At 34.1% G+C, this 22,743-nt stretch overlaps 2 protein-coding genes and 1 non-coding gene across 3 annotated transcripts; 2 read left to right on the top strand and 1 right to left on the bottom strand.

Moving 5' to 3' along the window:
- The first annotated feature begins 467 nt into the window (after positions 1 to 467).
- Positions 468 to 2,921, top strand: LOC103433443 (large ribosomal subunit protein uL1). Its single transcript, XM_008371707.4, has 6 exons — positions 468 to 589; positions 852 to 897; positions 1,334 to 1,553; positions 1,894 to 2,059; positions 2,261 to 2,466; positions 2,601 to 2,921. The coding sequence occupies exons 2-6, from the start codon at positions 893 to 895 to the stop codon at positions 2,652 to 2,654; spliced, it is 651 nt and encodes a 216-aa protein (XP_008369929.1). The 5' UTR covers positions 468 to 589; positions 852 to 892; the 3' UTR covers positions 2,655 to 2,921.
- A 10,609-nt stretch (positions 2,922 to 13,530) lies between these two features.
- LOC114824277 (small nucleolar RNA Z103) lies at positions 13,531 to 13,633 on the bottom strand. The gene has a single exon (XR_003772417.2). It is a non-coding gene; the product is annotated as a small nucleolar RNA Z103 (small nucleolar RNA).
- Positions 13,634 to 19,691: 6,058 nt separating this feature from the next.
- On the top strand, positions 19,692 to 20,501 carry LOC139194678 (uncharacterized). The gene is made up of 2 exons (XM_070819576.1): positions 19,692 to 19,915; positions 20,054 to 20,501. The coding sequence occupies exons 1-2, from the start codon at positions 19,692 to 19,694 to the stop codon at positions 20,499 to 20,501; spliced, it is 672 nt and encodes a 223-aa protein (XP_070675677.1).
- Positions 20,502 to 22,743: the final 2,242 nt, after the last annotated feature.

A 22,743-nucleotide genomic window follows, 5' to 3' on the forward strand; every position in this document is an offset into this window, starting at 1 on the left:
AGGAGTAATATAGTCCTATATCAGAGATATTGCAAAATAATATACATCTTATATATGAGAGGGTCATTTAGATGAGCCTATACTATAAAACGCATGGTAGATGGGTTGATTGAAAGATACATGGAAAGATTGGTGGCGAAAAGCTCTCAGGCATATGGTAACAAGAGATCTTTACTTGAATTGACCATTGTAACAGTTTGATGTAAAGAATGTTTTTCTACGTGGTTATCTCAAGGAAAACATCATTCGCGTCGTTCGCGTCACTCCGCTCGTACCGTACCTTAATTTAATGTTTTGGCAGTGAGAATAATTACGGCACCAAGAACCTTCATTGTAGAACCTCCTAATTTTCTAACTCATACACAGTCTTACGGGGACAACCAAATCCAATCCGAGCCTAAAAAAGAAGAAGAAAAAAAAAGTCTTGGATTAAATGTGGACTCGACCCAGCCCAGCCAAGCCCAGCCCCCTCACAAATAACATATGCGCACATGTCGAGGGTTTATCTGTCGATATATCTCACCACCTCCCATTATCTTAAAGCTCCTCTGCCGCCAGAAACCCTAACGAGCCCTTCTCTTACATTCAGGTATTTCATCTCTCTCTGTTTCTCCGACATATATCGTCCCTTAATTCTCCATCAATTAGTTTCTAGTTTGAATATTGTCCTTGACCCAGTAAATTCTTTTACTGCGCTTTTTCCAGTAATTACTCCTTTTTTTTCCTCGGCCCTAAATTGGGTTTTTAATTTTATTTAGATCAAAATAGTTTTGTTTCTGTTTCTTTATCATTTCTGTCTTTTTTTTTATTTTTTATTTTCCAATAAAGCATTAAGCTTTTATATTTTTCAGGTCAGAATTCTTCGTTTGGTCCGGCAGCTTAAGCTTCGGCCATGAGGTATGTTTAATTACGATTATGCATCGGAATTGGCTTTTGTTTGCGGCAATTCAATAGTTGGTGTAATCCGGTTCCGAAAGATTGTGCTTTTAATTTAGCTTCTCTATTGTTAAAGCATATTATTGGTTTCTTGTTTACCATTTGCTACAATCTGAGTAGTTTAAGGTGTATGATTCAAGATTTTGGCCTGGAATGATGAAATGTTAATCTGAGGCTGAATTCGACAGGGATTTCTTGTATGAATTGACGTTGAATTTGACAGCAGATAGTGTTTTAGATCGTTAATTGAATTCACCTGTTCTTAGTGATTATCCAGTGAATTTTTATTATACAATTGGCGTGTATTCCCGTTGTTTGGTGGAATTCTTTGGCTTTGATTGAGTGTAGTATTGACAGAAACCACGATCAATTTATGACTTTTTCCATTTCACTACAGTAAACTTCAGAGTGATACCCTCCGAGAGGGTATTTCCATCATCATGACGGCGTCCAAGGAAAAAAAACGTAACTTCACTGAGACTATTGAACTTCAGATTGGGCTGAAAAATTATGATCCTCAGAAGGACAAACGTTTCAGTGGTTCTGTTAGGTTGCCACACATCCCTCGTCCAAAGATGAAGGTCTGCATGCTTGGAGATGCTCAGCATGTTGAGGAGGTAATGTTTGGTTTACGAGGCTAAAACATTGGCATAATATTGAACTTTATGAGAAGTCTTTATAGAAGGGTTCCAAACTTCCATGTGTGTTTTTATTGGAATTTCTTTCACAATTCCCAAAGTTCAATACTTATTTTTGGTAAACACCAAACAGTTCCATTCTTCTTTTCCGCCATTCCAGTTCTCTGCAAAATTTCTTATGTTTCTTAAAAGGTCAAGATTTTCACTTTCGTTACATGTCAATTGTACCGATTGAGATAGGATGATGAATTTCTGCAATTTTTCTTTGGTTGAATACTTATCTCAAGTTGGTGGGTTGTTTTTATATATTTAATTACAGGCTGAAAAGATTGGGTTGGACTATATGGATGTTGAAGGGCTGAAGAAGCTCAACAAGAACAAAAAGTTGGTTAAGAAGTTGGCAAAGAAATACCATGCCTTTTTGGCTTCAGAAGCTGTTATTAAGCAGATTCCCCGTCTTTTGGGTCCTGGTCTCAACAAGGCAGGTGGGTATGCAATCGAATTGTTGGTGCTTGATTAGTGACTTTTAATTTATGATTCGTATGCATTCTTTTATTATAGGTCCTCTGCGTCCCTTGTTGTGTTGGCTTGTTAGAATCGTTGTTTGTAATGATTCTTTTATGGGGTTATGAACTGTGGCGCCATGTGCTTTTTCAGTTTTTACTGATGTTCGTATCACGGTGCAGGAAAATTTCCAACCCTTGTTAGTCACCAAGAATCCCTCGAGTCTAAGGTTTCCGAGACAAAAGCAATGATCAAGTTCCAACTGAAGAAGGTTCTTTGTATGGGAGTTGCTGTAGGGAATGTATCCATGGAAGAGAAGCAGGTCTTTCAAAACGTCCAATTGAGCGTTAACTTTCTTGTTTCGCTGTTGAAGAAAAATTGGCAAAATGTAAGTAGTATCTGTTCTGGTTCTTTTTGAACCAACTCCTTTCGTGTTATCTCGCTGACCTTCCGAACTATTCGTTTTATTATTTTGTTGTCAGTAACATGTTCTAAGATAAATACTCATTTTATTTTTATCAGGTAAGGTGCTTGCATTTGAAGACTACTATGGGTAAGCCATATCGCATCTATTAAGTACTTTAGCTTATTTCGGGAGTTCTTTAGGGAGATGAGAGGTTATTGGAGCCTGATACATAATAGGAAGTGTGTTTATCTGAATGGTCAAGTTTTGGTATTGGTTGGCTGTTTTACGTTGTTTAATGGTAATCGTCACGGTAATGTTCTACTAAATATATATATATATTGTCGGAGTGGAAGCCTGGTTTTGATATTTTGGCGTGAGCATATATGTATGAAGAACATTTTCTATGTAAGGAATGCAATTTTTCCCAATTCCATTGATTTTGAAGTGCGTGTTTCTGGGTGTGACATTGGTTGATCGATATCTACGTGTTATCAAATGGAAACGTGGGTTTTGTGTTGAGAACATTTTGTATGAAAACAAATCCTAGAAATTAAGACATTGTGATTATCAGTTTATGTACGATTGGAGCCATTTAACTCGCAACAAGTACATTGCCATAACGATATGGGAAAGCGTAGTGTATGCATTTGGGCTTACTTGTTACGTAGGAAGCACTTATGCTCGTATATCCTTTTTATCAGTGTATTCGGAGAATTTAACTGCTTAAAATTGACTTGGGGCTAACTTGGTATTGTTGTGATTTATAAAAAGTTGCTTTTGCCGTACTTAAGAATAATAAAATAAAGTTGAGTGTTTGATAAATTATATTTTTAAAAGTGTTGTATGAAAAAGAGTGTAAAAGTGTTTGGTAAATTTAAATGTAAAGCGGTGATAATTTTATGATAAAAATAGGCATGGTAGTGGAAAAAATTAATGAGGGAATTGCAAGAATTGAAATATTCATAAAAGACTCAACTCTTCTTTTTGTACCAACCTGCAAGTTGCTTTGCTTTTAATGGCTGCTCTTTAAAGGTCATAGCTTTAAATGATATTTTACTTTTATCAAATACTCTTTTAGTGCTTAACCTTAAAATGAAGTAGTTTTTGGTGAAAAAAAACAGCAATGTCAAACGAGGTCATTGTGTCAACTTTTTAAACTAAAAACAAAAAGCGCAATGGTAATCAAATGTATCGCAGAGTCACAAGCCTTATGATGGTACATGTGAAAGAGCAGGTTGAGAGGGAGTATAATTCCATATCACGAAATGCTCCAATTCTAACAAATAGAAAACCAATAGCAGTAGTCGAGAGGAAACTAGGCATCTTGTAATCAGTTCAACATATTACATATTATGTTCGCAAAAACTATTTCGGAACAAAAGCAAAAGGACTGTAGAAAAGAGAATACAGCTGCAATTTAAATGGATGAGTATGAGTGTTACCCGCGGGTGAAAATGGGTACTGATTTAACCTCCAGGAGTGACTGACGACATGGAGGAGGTGGAGTGCGACACAGTTACTGGTGTCATCGCTAAGCAAGATGGCGATTTTAAGTTCTGTAGTTTGTACTTGTTCTTGACGTCCCATTGATAGCCCCTCGAGTTGTTCTTGACATCTGCTCGAGAGTCCCTCGAGCGGGAAGGAGGGCAATGCTTTCTCTTTGAGTTTCAGGGCTGCTCTCTGAATGCTGTCTCTTTGAGTTTCAGGGCAATGCTTTTCTTTGCCATTGCTGCCGAGGAAGTAGGAAACTAGTTGGGGGTTTAGGAGATGGAGGACTTTAGGGGTTAGATTAGAACGAAGGAACCAGAAAAGTGAAGTTAATAGGATAATTAGGGTTAATTAAAATATTATCGAATTTGAACAAAATTATAAAAAATTCTATTTGAATTTTTAACTTGTTAAAAAAAAAGGTAAACAAGTTCACGGGTAGAGTACCGTTATCTGTTTATAAACGATTATAATTATGAGTATATCCGTTTATGAAATTACCTAACTAATAAACAATTTTACTAGTAATCATTTAAACTGTTATGGATAAATCTCCGCACTTACCTCATAACCATTGCCTATCCCTTTTTTGCGACTATTCAAATTGAAACTATGAATTACTTAAATCAAGCGATCATTGCTGCCCTTTTCAGCAGCCTCACACCCTTTTCGATGAGGGTCCTCAACACCGTATACACTGTTCTAAAAATCCCCGCCTAACGCCGCCTAGCCACTAAGCGGCTGGTCATCGTCGCGATTAATGCCTAGGCGTTAGAAAATTAAGAAAGGGTGCCTAGACTTGATAAGGCACTCACCTAGACCGCCTAGGCACCCGCCTCGCCCTCCCAAACCCACCTAGGCATCCGCCTAGGTTGCGACTCACTTAGACAAAAAATAGGTAACTTTCATCTTGCATTTTATTTTACTCAATAAATTGTAAGAGACTTGTTGAATACTTAAATGAACACACATTATATGTGTGTTCCTCATGTTTTCATTATGTTCCAAAACTTCATAATATATGTCATTCTATTTTGTAGTTTATGATGAAATTATATATATTTTAAGTATAAACAGACACTTATTTACACAAAATATGTTCCCTCTAGGCGCCCGTCTAAGCCCCGCCTAGCCGCCTAGGCGCTAGGCCACAGCCCGCTGCTTGACTTGGGCCTACATCTTTTAGAATCTTGACTGTAGTATATAGGCAAGTTCTATGAAAGTCATGAAATTACTTTTCCACTAAGAGTCTAAAATAATGCACTATTGTTAGAGTGTTTTGCAATGCATCGGTCGAAGTTCATATGAGAGAGTATACAACACAATCGTGGTTTGTTAAAGTTTTGTCGTTTGGAAGTGCTACTATTGCAAGGACGTGATTGTTGTAACTTGACAGACAAGTGCTCATCAATCATAAGCGTACAATGATTAAATAAATAATATTTATTATATTTTAATTGTCATGTCCTAATCGTGTCCGTGTCCTTATTTTTTGACATTTGCCAAGTGACCATATCTGCCTGTCGCGTGTCACCGTATTCGCGTCCATGTATGTGCGACAAAGATTTCTGGTGCTTCTAACCCAGTTCTCATGTGCAATAGCATTGCATTTTGTTATGCCTATGCAACTATTTGGTACTTAATTGCATAATTTAATTATTGATTCTTTTTAAACCAAATATAGCAGTTAAACCTATTTATTTCGACCATAAGCACTTTCAAATCATTATTGAGATTGAACATGTACCCGAGAGAGATTAGAAAAATACCAATACATGAACTGGAACTCATGAAGATGTCGCACACCGTACCGACTCCTCAGGCTCCTTGTTCGGTAGCCCCCATTGCCGAAAGAGTGCATCTCTTCTGGCAGTGATCTCAAATTCGGCCACTCAGATTGTTATCTCCGTTAAGTTGAGTGCATGCAGTCCTCCATTGGGAAAGCACTCAAAATTTAGCCACCATGAGGTGGGCTAGTTGTTGATGCAAATTTTAGTACATGGTTAATTCTAAGTTTGATTTATGGGCTAATGAATCACATGATGGTAACCAGAGGAAGGTTGAAATGTCTCAGTGAGTTTTCCGGCTCCTCAAAAAATGAACTACTATGACTTCGCCACTAGTTAGTCCCTTTTTTAATAAAAAAAAAAAAAGAAAAAAAAAATCAAAACTTGGGCAAAAATTTATTCACAGGTGACACATTATTATTTAATGGTCAAATTAACATATTGACTGATGGAGGTCTGACATTGCACAAAATTCGTAAGTTGATGTATGACATTGCAATATTCAAAAGATAAGGTATGAGTTTGTTATGTGATCAAAACTGAAGTGGTAGAATGTAATTTATCCTATTTTTTAATGACACTTACAAAGTTCACATATTTTTAACATAGGCCTATTTGTCAAAATTCCCCCTTAACTTGTAATCTATTGCCAATTTACCACTTGAACTTTAATTTCAGCCAATTACTCGCTAAACTTTTATTTATGCTCAAGTTCTTGTCTTCCGTTAAATCTCATACATTTCATCCATGATTCCGTTAGTTAAAGGGCAAAATTGTCATTTCAAACCAAGTAGTTTTTTTACTATGAATTTGACCTGGGATTGAGGGTGACTGGTGGTTTGAGGTTTGGAGTGGGTGGGAATGGTTTCTTTATTTTATTTTTTAAATTAATTTAATTATATTTTATTGAGAATCATGAGATTTGGCAATAAATAAAAGTTTAAAGGGATGGCTGAAATTAAAGTTGAAGGAGTAGATTGGCAGTGGATTACAAGTTTAAGGGCGATTTCAATAAATACTTTTTTAATATATTATTGCTAGAACAATAATAATATTATATTTAAATACATTAATATTACAATAAAAAAAAGGTCAAAATTTCCAAAATATTTTAATAAATTACCGAATTATACACATATAGAGATATACTAGCAACGGTGCCTGTGCGTTGCTACGAGATTGGAAATTTATTTAATCTTATGCAAATTTATTCACTTCAGAAGCAATCTTTGAGTGAAGAACTGAGCATTACAAATAAAAAGTAGAATGAAATTTTAACTTGACAAAGACGCCTCAATGATCTGGTTCAATTCATCATTCAAGACTTGGTAGAACTGTGATTCGCTTATTCTATTCCTAAACAAAAGAAAACCAAACCAAGTTGAGCAAGAATTATGCACGATTTTTGTGAAACTATATAATGAATGATACAACATTATTGAACAAACATGGATTGGAGCTGATCTTAAAATTCATTTAAAAGGGAAGTGGCAAATATCGCTTGAGATACTAACTTAATGTTTCATCATTCAAATGATATTGCTTTTGAACCAAAGTATTTGTAAAAAAAAGTGGAAACCTGATTAGCAATTACCACCTTCAGCGGTATTGCGCTACTAAGTTTTACTCTTCAAATCTCCAACAAATAAGACTCTCTGTAATTTCTGCCTGAGCACTAAAATAAAAAAATTGGTACACAGACGAAGAGTTACGACTATCTACCATAAATCAATTGAGAACCACAATAATGTGGCAATCCACATGTATAACCTATGCGTCCATTGTTGTAGGTTTAATAAAAAATATTTTTAAAATCATAGATGATTCAAATTAACCTTAAAACTGAGACCATCTCCAGTTCTTAGCAGATCAAATGTTAATAAATAGCCACACTTGTGAAATATACAAAAAGAAACATATCTCAGAGATTAATAGTTTACCATTAACGAAGATCTCCGTGAGCAAGGCCAACCTAGACGCAATATATCATGTAATGCCTCCAAAATATCCATGGAGAGTACAACACCAACAACAGCACCCAATGCAATTCAAATCCACGGTGCTATGGTAGAGAATGAAGAAAAAGTTACTTATTACAACAACAGATTTTATAGGTTATTGTAATCCAGCTACCGCCTAACTAACAAACTGCAAAACCACACTTTAAATTTTGAAGAACTTTTCAAAATGAGGTTATTGTAATCCACTCCACTGCATATAAACAGTGCATATGTCGATAAAATGAAACAGGAAATATGCAGCACAACATATTTTGAGTGCAGATAACATGATGCTAACTGGCGAGATATGCATCAATTTTTATCAAACATATAGAACCAAAGAAGAGGTCGCACTTGGTGCGATGGCAAGTGCCTTCGCCCATGAGCGGTAGGTCTCGGGTTCGAGACTTGGGAGCAGCCTCTCCATAAATGGGAGTAAGGCTAGCCGACATTCACCTCTCCCAGACCCTGCGTAAAGCGGGAGCCTTGTGCACTGGGTACGACATTTATATAGAACCAAAGACCAATTGTTAAAACGTGTATAATAAGGGATTTATTTTAAAAAATTATTTCAAATACATAATGTTAACTGGCGAGATATGTATCAATTTAGTTAAGCAACACAGACAGGTATGTGCACATCTTGGTGAGATAAAAACTAATACAAAATACTGAGACTCATTTTGTTTAAAAACCGAATAAATGATTATTCAAATTCATTTTCATACAATGTCTAATACTGAAACAAAATTTATAACTTAATTAAAAAAAAAATTTCAAGCCCTTGTAAAGTGCAGTCTCCACTTTCTTGCAGATTCATCCCTTTTTTTTCGCTTTTTTCTGGAGACAACTTTTGACAATAATTTTTCACTCTTCTTTTGTCTTTCTATTATTTAATGAATCAAAATATCATATCATATTTTTAGAAACACTAAAACAAACCTAAACAACCCAAACTCATAAAAACGTCCAAACTAAAACTTGGGTTCACATATTGTCAAGCACGAAACAACAAATCACAAAAAAAAAAAAAACAAGGTAAACATAGGATCAGCAGACCCCATACCTTAAAAAAAACCTCTTCGAGACTGATCTCAATTTGATGATCAAAGATAAAATCAAAGCTGAATAATGTTAAGTTTTTGCATGAACAATCGTCACTAGTAGAAAAAACAGCTTGCGCGACGAACAATATTTCATCGCACAAGACGTACTTGTGCGACAAAAAATACATTTCATCGTGCAAAATAGAAAAGATAGGAGAAAAAAAAAATTTGCGACAAAGAGTTTCGTCACGCAAGAACACTTAGCGTGACGAATCATTGTTGGCGTCGCGTAAAGTCAGCAAGAAAACGCGGGGTAATTTTGTTTGGCGCGAAAAACTTGTGCAACGAAAAGGGGCGTTTTTGCGACCAATAATTCATCGCGCAAGTTCCTGTCAGTTTTGACAATTTACTATAGGTGAATCCGAGGAATTAATGCCGCATTTAATACAGGTGTTTGCGCGACCAAGGCTTCGTCGCGCAAAGGTCCTAACCTACCTATAAATATGCGTTTCTATTGTCCTGATTCTTCACAATTCTATTATCCTTATTCTTGAAAATTCTATTCGTGTTAGGATGGCGAATAAGAACAAAGATGAGAGTGTACGCAACGCCAACCTGCATGATTTAAAGGATCATTTTGAGTTTGTGCATGCGATCGTTGTAGCAATGGGGAATAATTGTCCCACTGCTGAGTGGCGTTCTTGGGAAAATGTGCCCGAGAATGTGAAGAAGGCTGTGATGGATGAAGTATTAGTAAGTCTATTATTGTTGATGAATTAATAATTAAGTTTGTGAAATTTTTAGTTATATGTTGGAATTAATTATTTGCATATACATGTAACAGTGTAAGTATACTCTTGATGATGATATGAACGAACAGTTGATGAAGTTGAGTTACAATCGATGGCGTTATGAAGTCTTGCGGAATGGACTAGGATCATCCAAATAATAGTTTTAAATTTATGTTTTGTATGACAATATTTAAATTTAAGGTGTTTTTTTATAAGTTAATGTATTCGGACTTAATTATGTTTCAATTATGTACTTGGACTTAATTAGGTTTCAATTCCTGTTGGTTTTTTTTTATTGAAACCTAATGTAAGCACCATATCCTTGGTTTATATGTGTTTACAATCTTCAATGAATATCGTACTTATGCTGAAAATAATTGTATGGATTAAGTCATTAATTATATATAGAATAAATATTTAATGCATTAATTATTTATAGAATAATCTTTTAGGTATTAATTATTTATAGAATAAATATTTAAAGTATTAATTATTTTTAGAATAAATATTTAAGGTATTAAATATAATACCTTAAATATTTATTCTAAAAATAATTAATATTTTATTCATCGCGCAATATATTGAGCGACTTTAACTTCGTCGTGTAAAACATCTTTGCACGACGAATCCATGTGATTGTCATGCAAAGCACCGTCAGTCTGCATTCAAACCTTCCAATTAATTGCGCATTGATGATGCATTTTGTGTGACAAACTTGAAATTTGCGTGATGAATAAGTTCATCGCGCAAAGGTGTCCTAGTGTTATATAAACACAGTTTCAGAGCCCTAGTTTTCAAAAACTTATTTTTAAAAAAAGAATGGCCGATTTTGGAGAAGGTTCTGGCAAAAAAAAACTTGTAGTGCGATTAGTGAGGTATCGATGGAAGCAAGTGCTGTATTTTGAAGGCAAAAATTTGGCTGAGGCGTACGCTGAATTTAAGTATGACATTGGGAATTTGGTACAGAGAGATTGTTCTGCCGAGTTTGAGTCTTGGAAAAACGTCCCTGAGGAGTTGAAGAAGTCTACGTTGGGAGAGTTATCAGTAAGTTTGTGGTAAATAATGAACAATTATTTTTGTTAAAATGTAATATTTTTTAAATTACTAATTTATTGTTACTGGCATTAATGTAGGTTCATTGGGATGTTGATGAAACCGATGAGAAGCAACGAATTTATGTGGATGGGCTTTTCAAGCAGAGTTTTCAGCAGTGGAAGTTTGATGTGTTGCGGGCGAATGATTGAAGTTGATAAGGGTTTTTCTTTTTTATTTTTATTTTTTTAATAAGATTTTTTGGACTTTATATTTAATTTAATGTTTAATTAGGTTTGGGTTTTTTATTTATAATAAAATAAAAATTTACAATACATACAAATAAAAAACAAAAATAGAAAAAAATTCAAAAAATATGCATTGCGCGACGATACATTCCTTTGTCGCGCAATGTGTTGAAAAGAATAAATTGTAAAGTAAAGGACAAAAAATAAAAGATGGTAAACTTGCGCGACAAATGCTTCTTTTTTTGTCTCGCAATGGGTGTTTGCGCGATGAAGACCTTTTTCGTTGTGCAAAATCGTTCGTCCAAAAGTGAGCTTTTTAATACGGATTCAGCCATGTGCTGAGGCAAACTGCAAAAAAATTGCAGATTGGGCCTCTGCACTCATCCCTTCGATTTTGCTCAATCCAGCATCCGTCATTTCCATTTTCTCTCAATTTCATCATCTAATACTCCCTCCATCTTCTTCTCTAGGTTGATCGAGCTATCTCGGTGTGTTTGGTAAGCGTTTTTTGTTGTTAGGGTAAAAGTATTAATGTAAATTCATACTAACGCCATTAATTTCGTTATCTATAGGGATATTGTGTGTGATTAGCGATTGGTGGAGAACGATTGAGAAGGTATTTTCTTCATTTTATTTTTTAAACATATAAAATTAATTAAATTATGTTGAACTTGGTTTGTTATGTTTATATTGTGTTGTGAAATTATATTGATATTATGTTGTTAAATTTGTACGTGATGTACAAATATGTGTTGTGATGTACAGAGTTAATTGAAATTAACTTCGTACCTGTTTTTTATTTTTAGTAAAACTTAGTTTCTCATTCAATGATTAGTTGGATTTCGCATGGATGCGAAAGCATGACTGCGGTCCAATTAATTCTTGAATTGTCCCATTATTTGGACAGTTTGGGAATGCACAGTTATGAAGCATAGTTTATGGTTAAAGGATTAGGTTTCAGTTGTAGAGATTTCGGTGTCATCTCTGTATGTTCTTCGGGTCGTACACCTGAAGAACTGTATCGAGATGTTGCTGAAATTCATCCACGTCGAAATCTAATCTGATGTAGCCATAAATTACGTGACATGACTATGCATTCCCGAATGTGATAGGGCCCTTACCAAAGGCATAAGGTGACATTATCATTTTGTATGAAGTTGTTGTGATTGTGGTATTGTTATTGTGGTGTTCCAGGAATTATGGATAGGACGTGGATATAGAACCTGAATAGATGTGCGGACGAATACTTGGATGGAATCGAGGATTTTATTGACTTTGCACATACACACAACCCGGGTGCAACTAGAATCTGGTGTCCTTGTAGGAGGTGTAACAACACGTTAAGGGAGACAATTGAAAATGTTCGATTTCATTTAGTAAGGAATGGAATGATTGAGACATATAATACTTGGAACCATCATGGGGAACAATTAGACAATACTTTGCCTTCAAACGCCACAAGAGTGGACAATGTTGAACCTATTGTGGATCCTAATGAACAAGTCATGGATATTATAAATGATTTTTTTTCCATTTGCATTGACAAACACCAATCAGGAAGGGGAAGATGACGTACCTACACCAATGGACAATGTAGGGTTTCACATCGTGACAGAGACGTTGGACCAAACTCTCGGTCGGAGGCCAGGGACTTATTGTTGGGGGATGAGAAATGCCAGGCTGTGGGAAAGTAGAGCCTCGTCATCCTCGCAGTCAAAGGGCTAGGTTACGGCTTTGATGCAGGAAGTCGCTGGCCTAAGGAGTGAGCTGGCATCATACAAGTCTCAAATGTCAATACTTGTACAAGCCCTCAGTTCCTCTGGAATACATCTCCTCTGTTTTTTTGCACCATCGCCCTCACAGCCCTTCCACATCGAGCAAGCATAGCAATCAGGCTCGTCCACCTCCGACCCCGTCCCCAACCAGCAACAAGATTACCAAGCACCTTCAAACGACATGCCTATAGATTTTTCCGTTTTTGTTTCATAGTTTTGTTCCTGCTTTCTTTTAGAACTTTATATTTGTTCGTACATTTTTATTTATATTATAAATAAAAATTAATTTTTTATTCATTAATTTGCTTTTTTTTTTATCATTAGTATGAAATCTTTTTTTTTTAATTTTCCTTTTATTCTATTTATTTTTTAATAAAAATTACACTTGCGCGACGCCGACCAGTCGTAGCGCAAAATTAAGCGCGCCTTACTACTTCGTCATGCATTACCATGCGCCTCTTACATTTTTTGTCGCACAAACTTTTCGAGATGAACTAGTCACAAAGCGCTCTTGTACCCTTTTATATCGTACAGTGAAAACCTTCATCGATATAACTTTAGCGCGACGAGTAGTCAAGCATCGTGCAATTTTTTTTATGCACGACGAATTTGAAATTGTTCGTTGCGCAATGTCTTTTTTAACAACCTTTGCGCTACAAAATATGAGCGACGATTTTCTGGTCGCCATAGTTTTCGTGCAACGTAATAATGATTTGCACGACAAAATCTCCCTCATCATGCAAACTATTTAATTTAGTAGTGCGTAAAATGAGAATAAAACCATCGAAACCAAATTGATAGGTTTTGACAAAACATAAAAGAATCTAGGCTTCAAGGAACCAACCCCTACTCTAAAAATGGAAGGGGTAGGTATACAAGATGGATCAGATATGTTTGGTTCAGTGTTTCTGTATAATACAGAAGCATAAGTCGTCAAGTTATTTCAACTTGCATAATTTGGAGAAACGATCATCATTTCCATCTTTCCTTCTTAGAAGAATTGATCGTTAACAATTTGTAGGTAAAGACTTTCTTCTATTGGCTTGGTCCTAATACATGGCTAATTACTGTGCTGATCACTCAAGGGTTTATGATGGATTTCTAAAAGTATAAACAAAGATGTTCCTACCAAAGATACACTTGTTCCATATGCTTTAACTAAACGAAAGAGAACTTTAGAAATAGGGGAATTGTTAAATGGAGCCAATAGGCAATAAAAATGATATATGGATAGATTTAACAATTTCTCTATTATGAAATGTAGGGTATATCTATAATGGGAACACCTTGATTAATACTTTTAGATATTGAAGTAAACCCTTGAGTGATTAGGGAAGGGATTAGTCATATATTGTAGATTAAGTTAAAAGAAGATAGTTAATATCTATATTGGTAGCAGACAATTCTCCTGAGAAAAAATGTTAGTAAGGATTGAATGTAAAATTGAAATATTAAATAAAAAAAAAGGAATAAAGTTTAAATTGTTGATACATACCATTGAAGTCTTCATTTGTAATTTGGAATACAGGACATAATTTGGAATACAGGACAGGGAAAGTTGAATTGAAAACGTTAAGCGGATGAAAGGATTTGTACCTCAATTAAATTTTGAGATTAATTTTTTTTGTAGAAAGGTCAACCTGTAAAAGTAAAAATAAATTTATGATTAAGTATAAATGAATATTGAATATAATATAGAATAATACAGGTTTCATTTAAGCAATACTTCAGAAAGAATGCATTATATAACTAAAATTATAACTTAGACTCTTGATACCTGGACTTTGCTCACTACAATCTCTATTTTAATATTAGTGACAAAGTTCTGTTTATATCTTATTACTTTTTCTTTCTTCTTCATTACCAAAATGATTCAACTCTTCGCAATCATAATTCAACTCCTCTTAAAAGTTTATTTTTAATTTCTAACATTCTATTTGCATCATGCATAGGTAAATGATATTTGTCTAAAGAAGTTGATGCATTGTTAAAAAGCAATTCTAGCTCAAACAGGACACAATTTTTTAATTCATCTTGTGGTATAATCATATCAGGAATTGAAATTTTTTTTCGCAACTTGTATAAAATGTCATCATACATGTTTTGCAAATGATTATAAAAAAGAATGTCATCATACATGTTTTGCAAATGATTATAAAACAGAATTTGAGGATTTGCTACATCACATAACAAAATTGTTGTAACAAATAATTGTCTTAATTGAGCAGATGATGCTATATTAATAGCATTTGATAAAGCTTTAGCCCATTCTTTATCATCACCTAACAATCCTAATGATTGACATGCAGATTGATATGAAACATGTACAATACCATTAACAGTTTTGATATCATCAAAGTTTAAAGCACATTTTTTCAAATTTTATCATCAAAGTTTAAAGCACATTTTTTCAAATTTAAAAACATTCTTAAATAATATAACTCTTTCAAATTTAAAAACATTCTTAAATAATATAACTCACACATTTTTTCAAATTTAAAAACATTCTTAAATAATATAACTCACCAGATGCAGGATGTATATATGCTATCCTACCTATTGAACCTTTTTTGTTTCCTTGGTATCCAAATTTTTTTTCGTGTATCATATAAAAATTTCTATGGAAACTGTGCATAAGTTAGTGCACGTGCTTCGTTATAAATTTTGTTAGTTTCAAATTAATTTGTTAACATTGTATGGTCAGAAGCATTTTGATTGATAATTGATTGCAATAATTGGTCACCACTAAAAACAATATTTTGCTCTAATGATAAATGTACTTGTAATCGCTCTACAGAAGGTTCTCTATGATGTATGGAATACTGAAAGAATTTCCAAATGGCTTCATAAAGTGATATATATCTACAATTTAAATAAGCTAATATTTCATAATGTGGATCTTGTTGTAAAACTAACCGTGCTCTTTCTGAACCTTTATTTATATATTTAAACAAATATTTTATAAGGAACCACAAAACTGTTATCAATTTTGACTCTGTTTTTTTATAACAAATTTTGTGTCATCATCACGACGCCTATAAACAGGAAAACCACCGGGTTAAAAAACAGTTTCATTTTTGTATGGTTTAGGAAAGTTTTTGAAACATTTATTTTCCTACATACAAGAAGAGTTTTGATTGAGATAACCAAACAGACCATGAATCATAAATTGGTTAACGATTTCATAAAGTTGAGGATTAACAAATTTGTCTGGCAACTCAGCTGAAATGATGGAATCTATATCTGATGCAGTATAGCACTTAAATTTTGATTGCAACCATATTAACATATGAGAATGAGGCAAACCTCTCTTTTGAAATTCAATTGTACAAACATCTATTTGTAAAAACAACCAGAACAAAACAAAGGAAAAAAAAACAAAAACTAAAAAACAAAAAAACAAAAGAAAAGAAAAAAAAAAGTTAGGTTGATGCACAAAAAATTGTGAACAAGATAAAGATAACAATGAAAATAAGTTTTTACAACTTACTTCAATTTGTCCAAAAGGCCTCCCAAACATGATGAAATCAAGCATGTCATAAGGTTTCATTTTAAATATTCTATAAATTATATCAAGCCTGCCCTTATGTTTAAAACCCTTTTTTTTTTTTTTCAAATTCTCTAATAATTTCTGCCCACTTTCCATTGCAGGTAAATGTTATGAACAAATTAGGATGACCATATTCTCTACAAATTGCCATAGCATCTTGATAATTATTAATCATATATCTAGGACTTCCTGTATATGAAGCAGGCAATACAATATTTTGTCCTAAATTATTCGCATCATTATCACCTCTTGACATTGCATCATAAATTCCTTTGTAAATTTCACTCCTCAATTTTTTTATTTATTTTTTTATGATTTTGTCTAATGTAATCCAATCTATCTTCTTCAAGTGTTGCATAAGAATTAACTAAATATTGTTGAAAAAGTTTACCTCCTTTTAACAACGTAGTTAAGCACATCTCTCTTTCTTGGATTTGATAAGCTATATAAGCTCTCATAGGTACTCTCTATCTTTTCATTTTGTAGCCTCTATAATTTTCATTCCATTTTAAATCTAGCCTATACCCATCTTCACCATATGGAAAAAGAATAGGATATTGAAGAGCCATAAATTTTGAATTCAATTTTGTCACATGCTTCAATCTTTCATTTTTAGAATCTATGATGATATCTCTGTTAGAGTCTGACAAGCCTATATCACCAACTATTAAACCACCTATTTCATCACTTGTTGGTTGATCATATTGTTTGCCATCATTTGGTTGCCTGCCTAATAAAGTCATTGTCAAATTTATGAGACCATGAGTTTTAAATTTATCTCTGGCTGTTCGGAAAAATTTAACCAACTGATTACATTCATAAAAAATTTTGATCAACTCTTGAACAATTGTTGGATCAAGGTTTCGATTGTTTCCTTCAGAATTAAAAGCTCTTAGACGATTTTGTACTTCATTATATGTATCATAAACTTATTATTGAGAAAATTTCAGAGGCTCATTATCCGCAGGTAAAAGAAATCCCATTAAATAACAAACTTGACCACTAATTTTAAAAATGTAAGGAGTCGATCCGTTATTAACTAAGTGATCAACCAACTTTTGCTCCCATTGAAGTAAACAAAAACATAGAGTTGTAAGCTCTAATATTTTCTTGAAATGATAAACTCTTTTGATCTCCATTTGGATCAAGTAAGGAATTTAAAAAAGTCAGTGTTGGTTTCAGATGTGGAAATATAATTTTTCCTTGCTGGCAACAAAGAGTAAAAATGGGTTCATTTTTTTTCCAACTTTGTTTAAGAGACGCTTTTAACCAAAAATATGCAGCACAGTGGACATCTATAACTTTTATCACCTAAGTCCATGTAATCTTTGACAACCCCTACAAAAAACCACATCCAGCAAAGGAAAAAAAAACAAATAAAAAAATAGAAAAAAAAGAAAAAAAAAACAAAAAGTTAGCAACAATGCTTAATCAACTAAACACTACCGTTGAAATACGGAATAAAAAATAAATGCACAAAATTAGAAACACACCATTTCTATTTTTTTTTTTTTGAAAAGAGGCTTGGACTTTATTCATGAGTGTACCAATTTCTCCATTTGAGGCTTTTTTTAACACTATTTTCAATATTATTCGACAAACTAACAATATTTTTACCTTTTTGATTACATGTATATTTGTTTTCTACACATAGTGGAATCCACCATTTCACCATCGTTAACAAATTTAATAACACAATTGTCAATAGAAACTATGCTTGAGGAACACTGATGTTCAGTGAATGAATTTTGAGAAATAAACATGTTAACTATGGGTAAAACAATGTCTTCAAAATTTTGCACACCATGTGTTCTATACATTTTTTTCGATCAGTGATCAGATTCGAGAACTATATTAGATTGTCTGTTATCAATTGCTTTTGTTTTGTGCCATCACTTGTTTGATCATTTATAGATTTTTTAAACATTGTGAAAAGCTGTGATAAACAGAAACACAACATTAAATTAAAAGTTGTATTCCAATTTAACAAAATTTAGACAATAAAACCAAATTAACTTTAATCATATTAAATGAAACAAAACGATAGAATTAAAGTTTCAACCAACAAAACAATAATTGTTTTTTATTTTATACATGTATGAGTTCCTTAGGAGAAACAGAGTTAAAAAATAAATAAACTAATTCAAAACCTAAACAAATATTTCAAACCAACAAAAGATTCTTTTGTCCACAAACATATATTATACAATAATCCATTCACTGTTCATTTCCTTATCAACAACAAAAAGACAAAATAACAGGTGGCAAAAAGCACTTAAACAACTCAAAAAATCAGTTTATGTTGTAAATAATGGGTATGTGTTGCCCACATGTGTATAGTAATGTGTATAGTAAAGTATCACATGTGTATAGTATAGACTCATAAGTTTAATAATGTCATTTGTTTGTTTCCTATGAGGTTGCTCTATAAATAGAGCACTACATTTGATCAAATTAGACTTCGAAGAGAAAAACATCTAATAGCAATAATATACATTACTTCCTCTACAACAGCTGGTGTTGGTATAATAATCTGCAACTGCTTCATTCCTGTCTAGAATAAAGGTTATCTCTCTAAATTTTGCCTATTTATAACACGTTATCAGCACGACTCTCTAATCATTTTTCATTTCCCTTCACCGAAAGAAAGAAAAAAAAATGCTTCCTCTAAGGTTTTTTCTGTTCTTCTTCTTCCTTTGCCTCAATTGCTGGATATACCCTCGCAAAGAACTTTTTGCACCATGTTTACTTCTAGTTCTCAACCTAACAGTTACTAATATATTTGATTTCTTGTTTGGTGTAACTCTTGACTATTAACTCAGTGTTTATTTATGCAATCCAAGATGGTGCGGTATCATCGCCTATCTTGGACTGCATATCTAATTTTACTACAAATTTTATGTGGAGCGATATAATCGCCCACCCTATCCTGCATATTTAAATTTACCTGCTATTTAATTTTATTACAATTTTAGGTGGTGTGGAATAATCACCCACCCTACTTTGTACATTTAAATTTTATTGCAATTTTAGATGGTGTGGAATAATCATCCACCCTACTTTGCATATTTAAATTTTATCGCAATTTTAGGTGGTGCGGTATAATCGTCCACCCTGCTTTGTATATTTAAATTTTATCGCAATTTTAGGTGATGTTGTATAATCGTCCACCCTGCTTTGCATATTTAAATTTTATCGCAATTTTAGGTGATGGGGTATAATCGTCCGTCTTATTCTACATATTTAAATTTTCCTGCTGTTTAAAGTAGTGCGGAATAATCGCTCATCCTATACTTGTTTTGATGAAAATGGTGCGTTACAATTGCCCTTCTCATTAATCATGTAAATCTCGAGCCTGAAGTTTCGAGTGCTTATCATTTTGGCCTGAAGATCAAAAATTTGTAAAAACCAGAAGTTCTAACAATATATTCCTCCAGAACACATATTATTGCAAGTTCTTACACATCTCATTTTTCTTTCAGAAAAGAAAATGACAAACTTGGCAAAGCTTGATTTTGCTGTCCTGGATATTACTGGAAAGAATTACCTTACATGGGTACTGGATACCAAGATCCATCTGGAAGCAGCGAATCTTGGAGATATCATCAGGGAAGAGAGTAGCTCATCCTCTCAAGATTGGGCAAAGGCTATGATTTTTATTTGTCGCCATCTTGATGAGGCATTAAAGAGCGAGTACTTAACGGTTGAAGATCCGTTAGCCCTCTGAAAGGCCTTGAGAAACAGATACAATCACCAGACAACGGTGATTCTTCCAAGAGCTCGCTATAACTGGACTCACCTAAGGATCCAGGATTTCAAGTCAGTGGCTGAGTACAATTCGGTGTTGTTCAGAATTACCTTTAAGATGAAGCTCTGTGGGGATACTATTACTGAGGAGATGTTATTGGAAAAGACTTTCAACATATTCCATGCCTCTAACATGCTCCTACAGCAGCAGTATAGAGCGCGAGGCTTCACTGAATACAACCAACTGATATATGTGCTCCTGGTAACTGAACAGAACAATGAGCTCCTGATGAAGAACCATAATTCCCGATCTACTAGATCAGCATCGTTCCCAGAAGTGAATGCTGCTTCCCTTGAAAGGAATACCATATCCTTCCATGGCAATAATTACAAACGAGGACGTGGCCACAAACAAAGCCGGTGGAAAGGGAATGGCAAGAACCATGGTGTCCAGTTTCACAACCAGATTCCAAGGCATAATCCAGGCCCGAGCTTTAAAAATACAAATCATCAGAAAGGAAAAGCTCATATGAACACTACTAGAAACACCTGATCCAGTGACCAATTTATCAGGACAGTTAAACACAACCCACCTGGATGCTACATACTTTATTAATGAAAGAGGGAATGAAGTTTATAGGTTCGATTGAATTATTTATGTTTAATTTACTCTTGTTATTTGTACTTGTGGTTTAATGCTCACATTTTCAATTCAATAAAATTAGTATTCCAGTATGAATAAACTGCTTTTTCTTTACTCATAGAACATGGATAAAAATTATGGTTATTCTCAGAACAAGAGCAATGGCAGAGACTTTTGTCTTGCAGATAGCGCAACCACGCATTCAATACTTCGAGATTGAAAGTATTTCTCGAATTTGGTACTTGCAAAAGTAAAGGTAACAACAATATCAGGGCAATCAAATGTAATTGAAGGCTCAGGAAAAGCCCAAATTATGTTACCAAATGGAACAATATTATCCATAAAGAATGCATTATATGCTACTCGATCCATTCAAAATTTGTTGAGTTTTAAAAACATACGTCTAAATGGATACCACATTGAAACGAAAAGTGTAGAAAATGTGGAATATTTATGCATTACCTCCAATGATACCCAAAAACGTATATTGGAGAAGTTGCATGGTTTATCGAGTGGATTGTATTATACATACATAAAGACAGTTGAGGCATATACTGTCATGAGCCAGAAGTTCATTGAGTCAAAGGTTTACATGCTTTGGCATGACCGTATAGGTCATCCAAAACCTACCATGATGCGTAGAATCATTACCAACTCTAATGGACATCCATTATTGAGCAAACACATTGATGTCTCAAATGATAACCCTTGCAAGGCTTGTTCCCAAGGGAAGTTTGTAATTAGACCATCATAACTAAAGGTTGATGATGAATCCCCATCATTTTTGCAAAGAATTCAAGGGGATATTTGTGGACCTATTCAACCACGTTGTGGACCATTTCGATATTTTATGGTTTTGGTTGATGCATCTACCCGATGGTCACATGTTTGCCTATTGTCTACTCGAAATGTAGCTTTGGGAGACTTCTTGCTCAGATAATTAAGTTGCGAGCATAGTTCCCAAATCATCCCACTAAGTCCATTCGACTTGATAACGCTGGTGAATTTACGTCTCAAACCTTTGATGATTACTGCATGGCACTGGGCATTGATGTTGAACATCCTGTTCCTTATGTCCATACCCAAAATAGTTTAGCAGAGGCATTTATCAAGCGGCTTCAATTAATAGCCTGCACTCTGCTCATGAAAACAAAATTGCCAATCTCTGCATGGGGACATGCCATCTTACATGCATCATCATTGGTTCGACTGAGACCCATAGCCAACCACTACTACTCATCAATACAACTCGTGTTTGGACATCAGCCAAATATTTCACATTTACGAGTTTTTGGTTGTGCTATTTATGTGCCTATTACACCGCCACAATGAACTAAAATGGGACCTCAGTGTAGACTGGGAATCTATGTGGGTTTTGATTCACCATCTATCATTAGATATTTGAAACCTTTGACTGATGATATGTTTATAGCTCGTTTTGCTGATTGTCATTTTGATGAAACAGTTTTCCCGTCGTTAGGGGGAGAAAAGACCGTTTCAGAAAAACGGCAAGAACTGACATGGGTTGTTCCCATCTTATCTCATTTTGATCCACGAAGCACTTAATGTGAAAACGAAGTGAAAAGGATTGTTCATCTTCAAGGTATCGCTAATCAAATCCCAGATGCATTTAATGATGCTTCGAAAGTGACAAAGTCACATATACCAGCTGCAAATGCACCTGCAAGAATTGATGTCCCTGTTGGACAAAATAAAGTGGCAGCAAATGATTCATCTAGTGCACGCCTGAAGCGTGGTAGACCTCCAGGTTCAAAAGATTCAGCCCCTCGAAAGAGAAAGATGAAGGCACAGTTGAACCCAAATGATATCATTCAAGAAAAAAAATTGAATGATAAATCCACAATTCATGATTCTGTACTTCCAGAAAAAGAAAATGTCCTTGATGAGACACATGTCCATGAAGAGACAGAAGCACATGAAAGCAAAGAAATATCTATAAATTATGCATATACTAATGAATTGTGGGATCGAAATGAAATAATCATCAACGACATGTTTGCATTTGCAATAGCCACTGAAATTATATTAAGTGATGATATTGAGCCCCGCTCTGTTGATGAATGCAGACAGAGACAAGATTGGCCTAAGTGGAAAGATGCAATCCAGGCATAATTAAATTCCTAATTAAATT

This window comes from Malus domestica, chromosome 03 (genome assembly GCF_042453785.1).
Source record: "Malus domestica chromosome 03, GDT2T_hap1".
NCBI classification, from domain to species: Eukaryota; Viridiplantae; Streptophyta; class Magnoliopsida; order Rosales; family Rosaceae; genus Malus; species Malus domestica.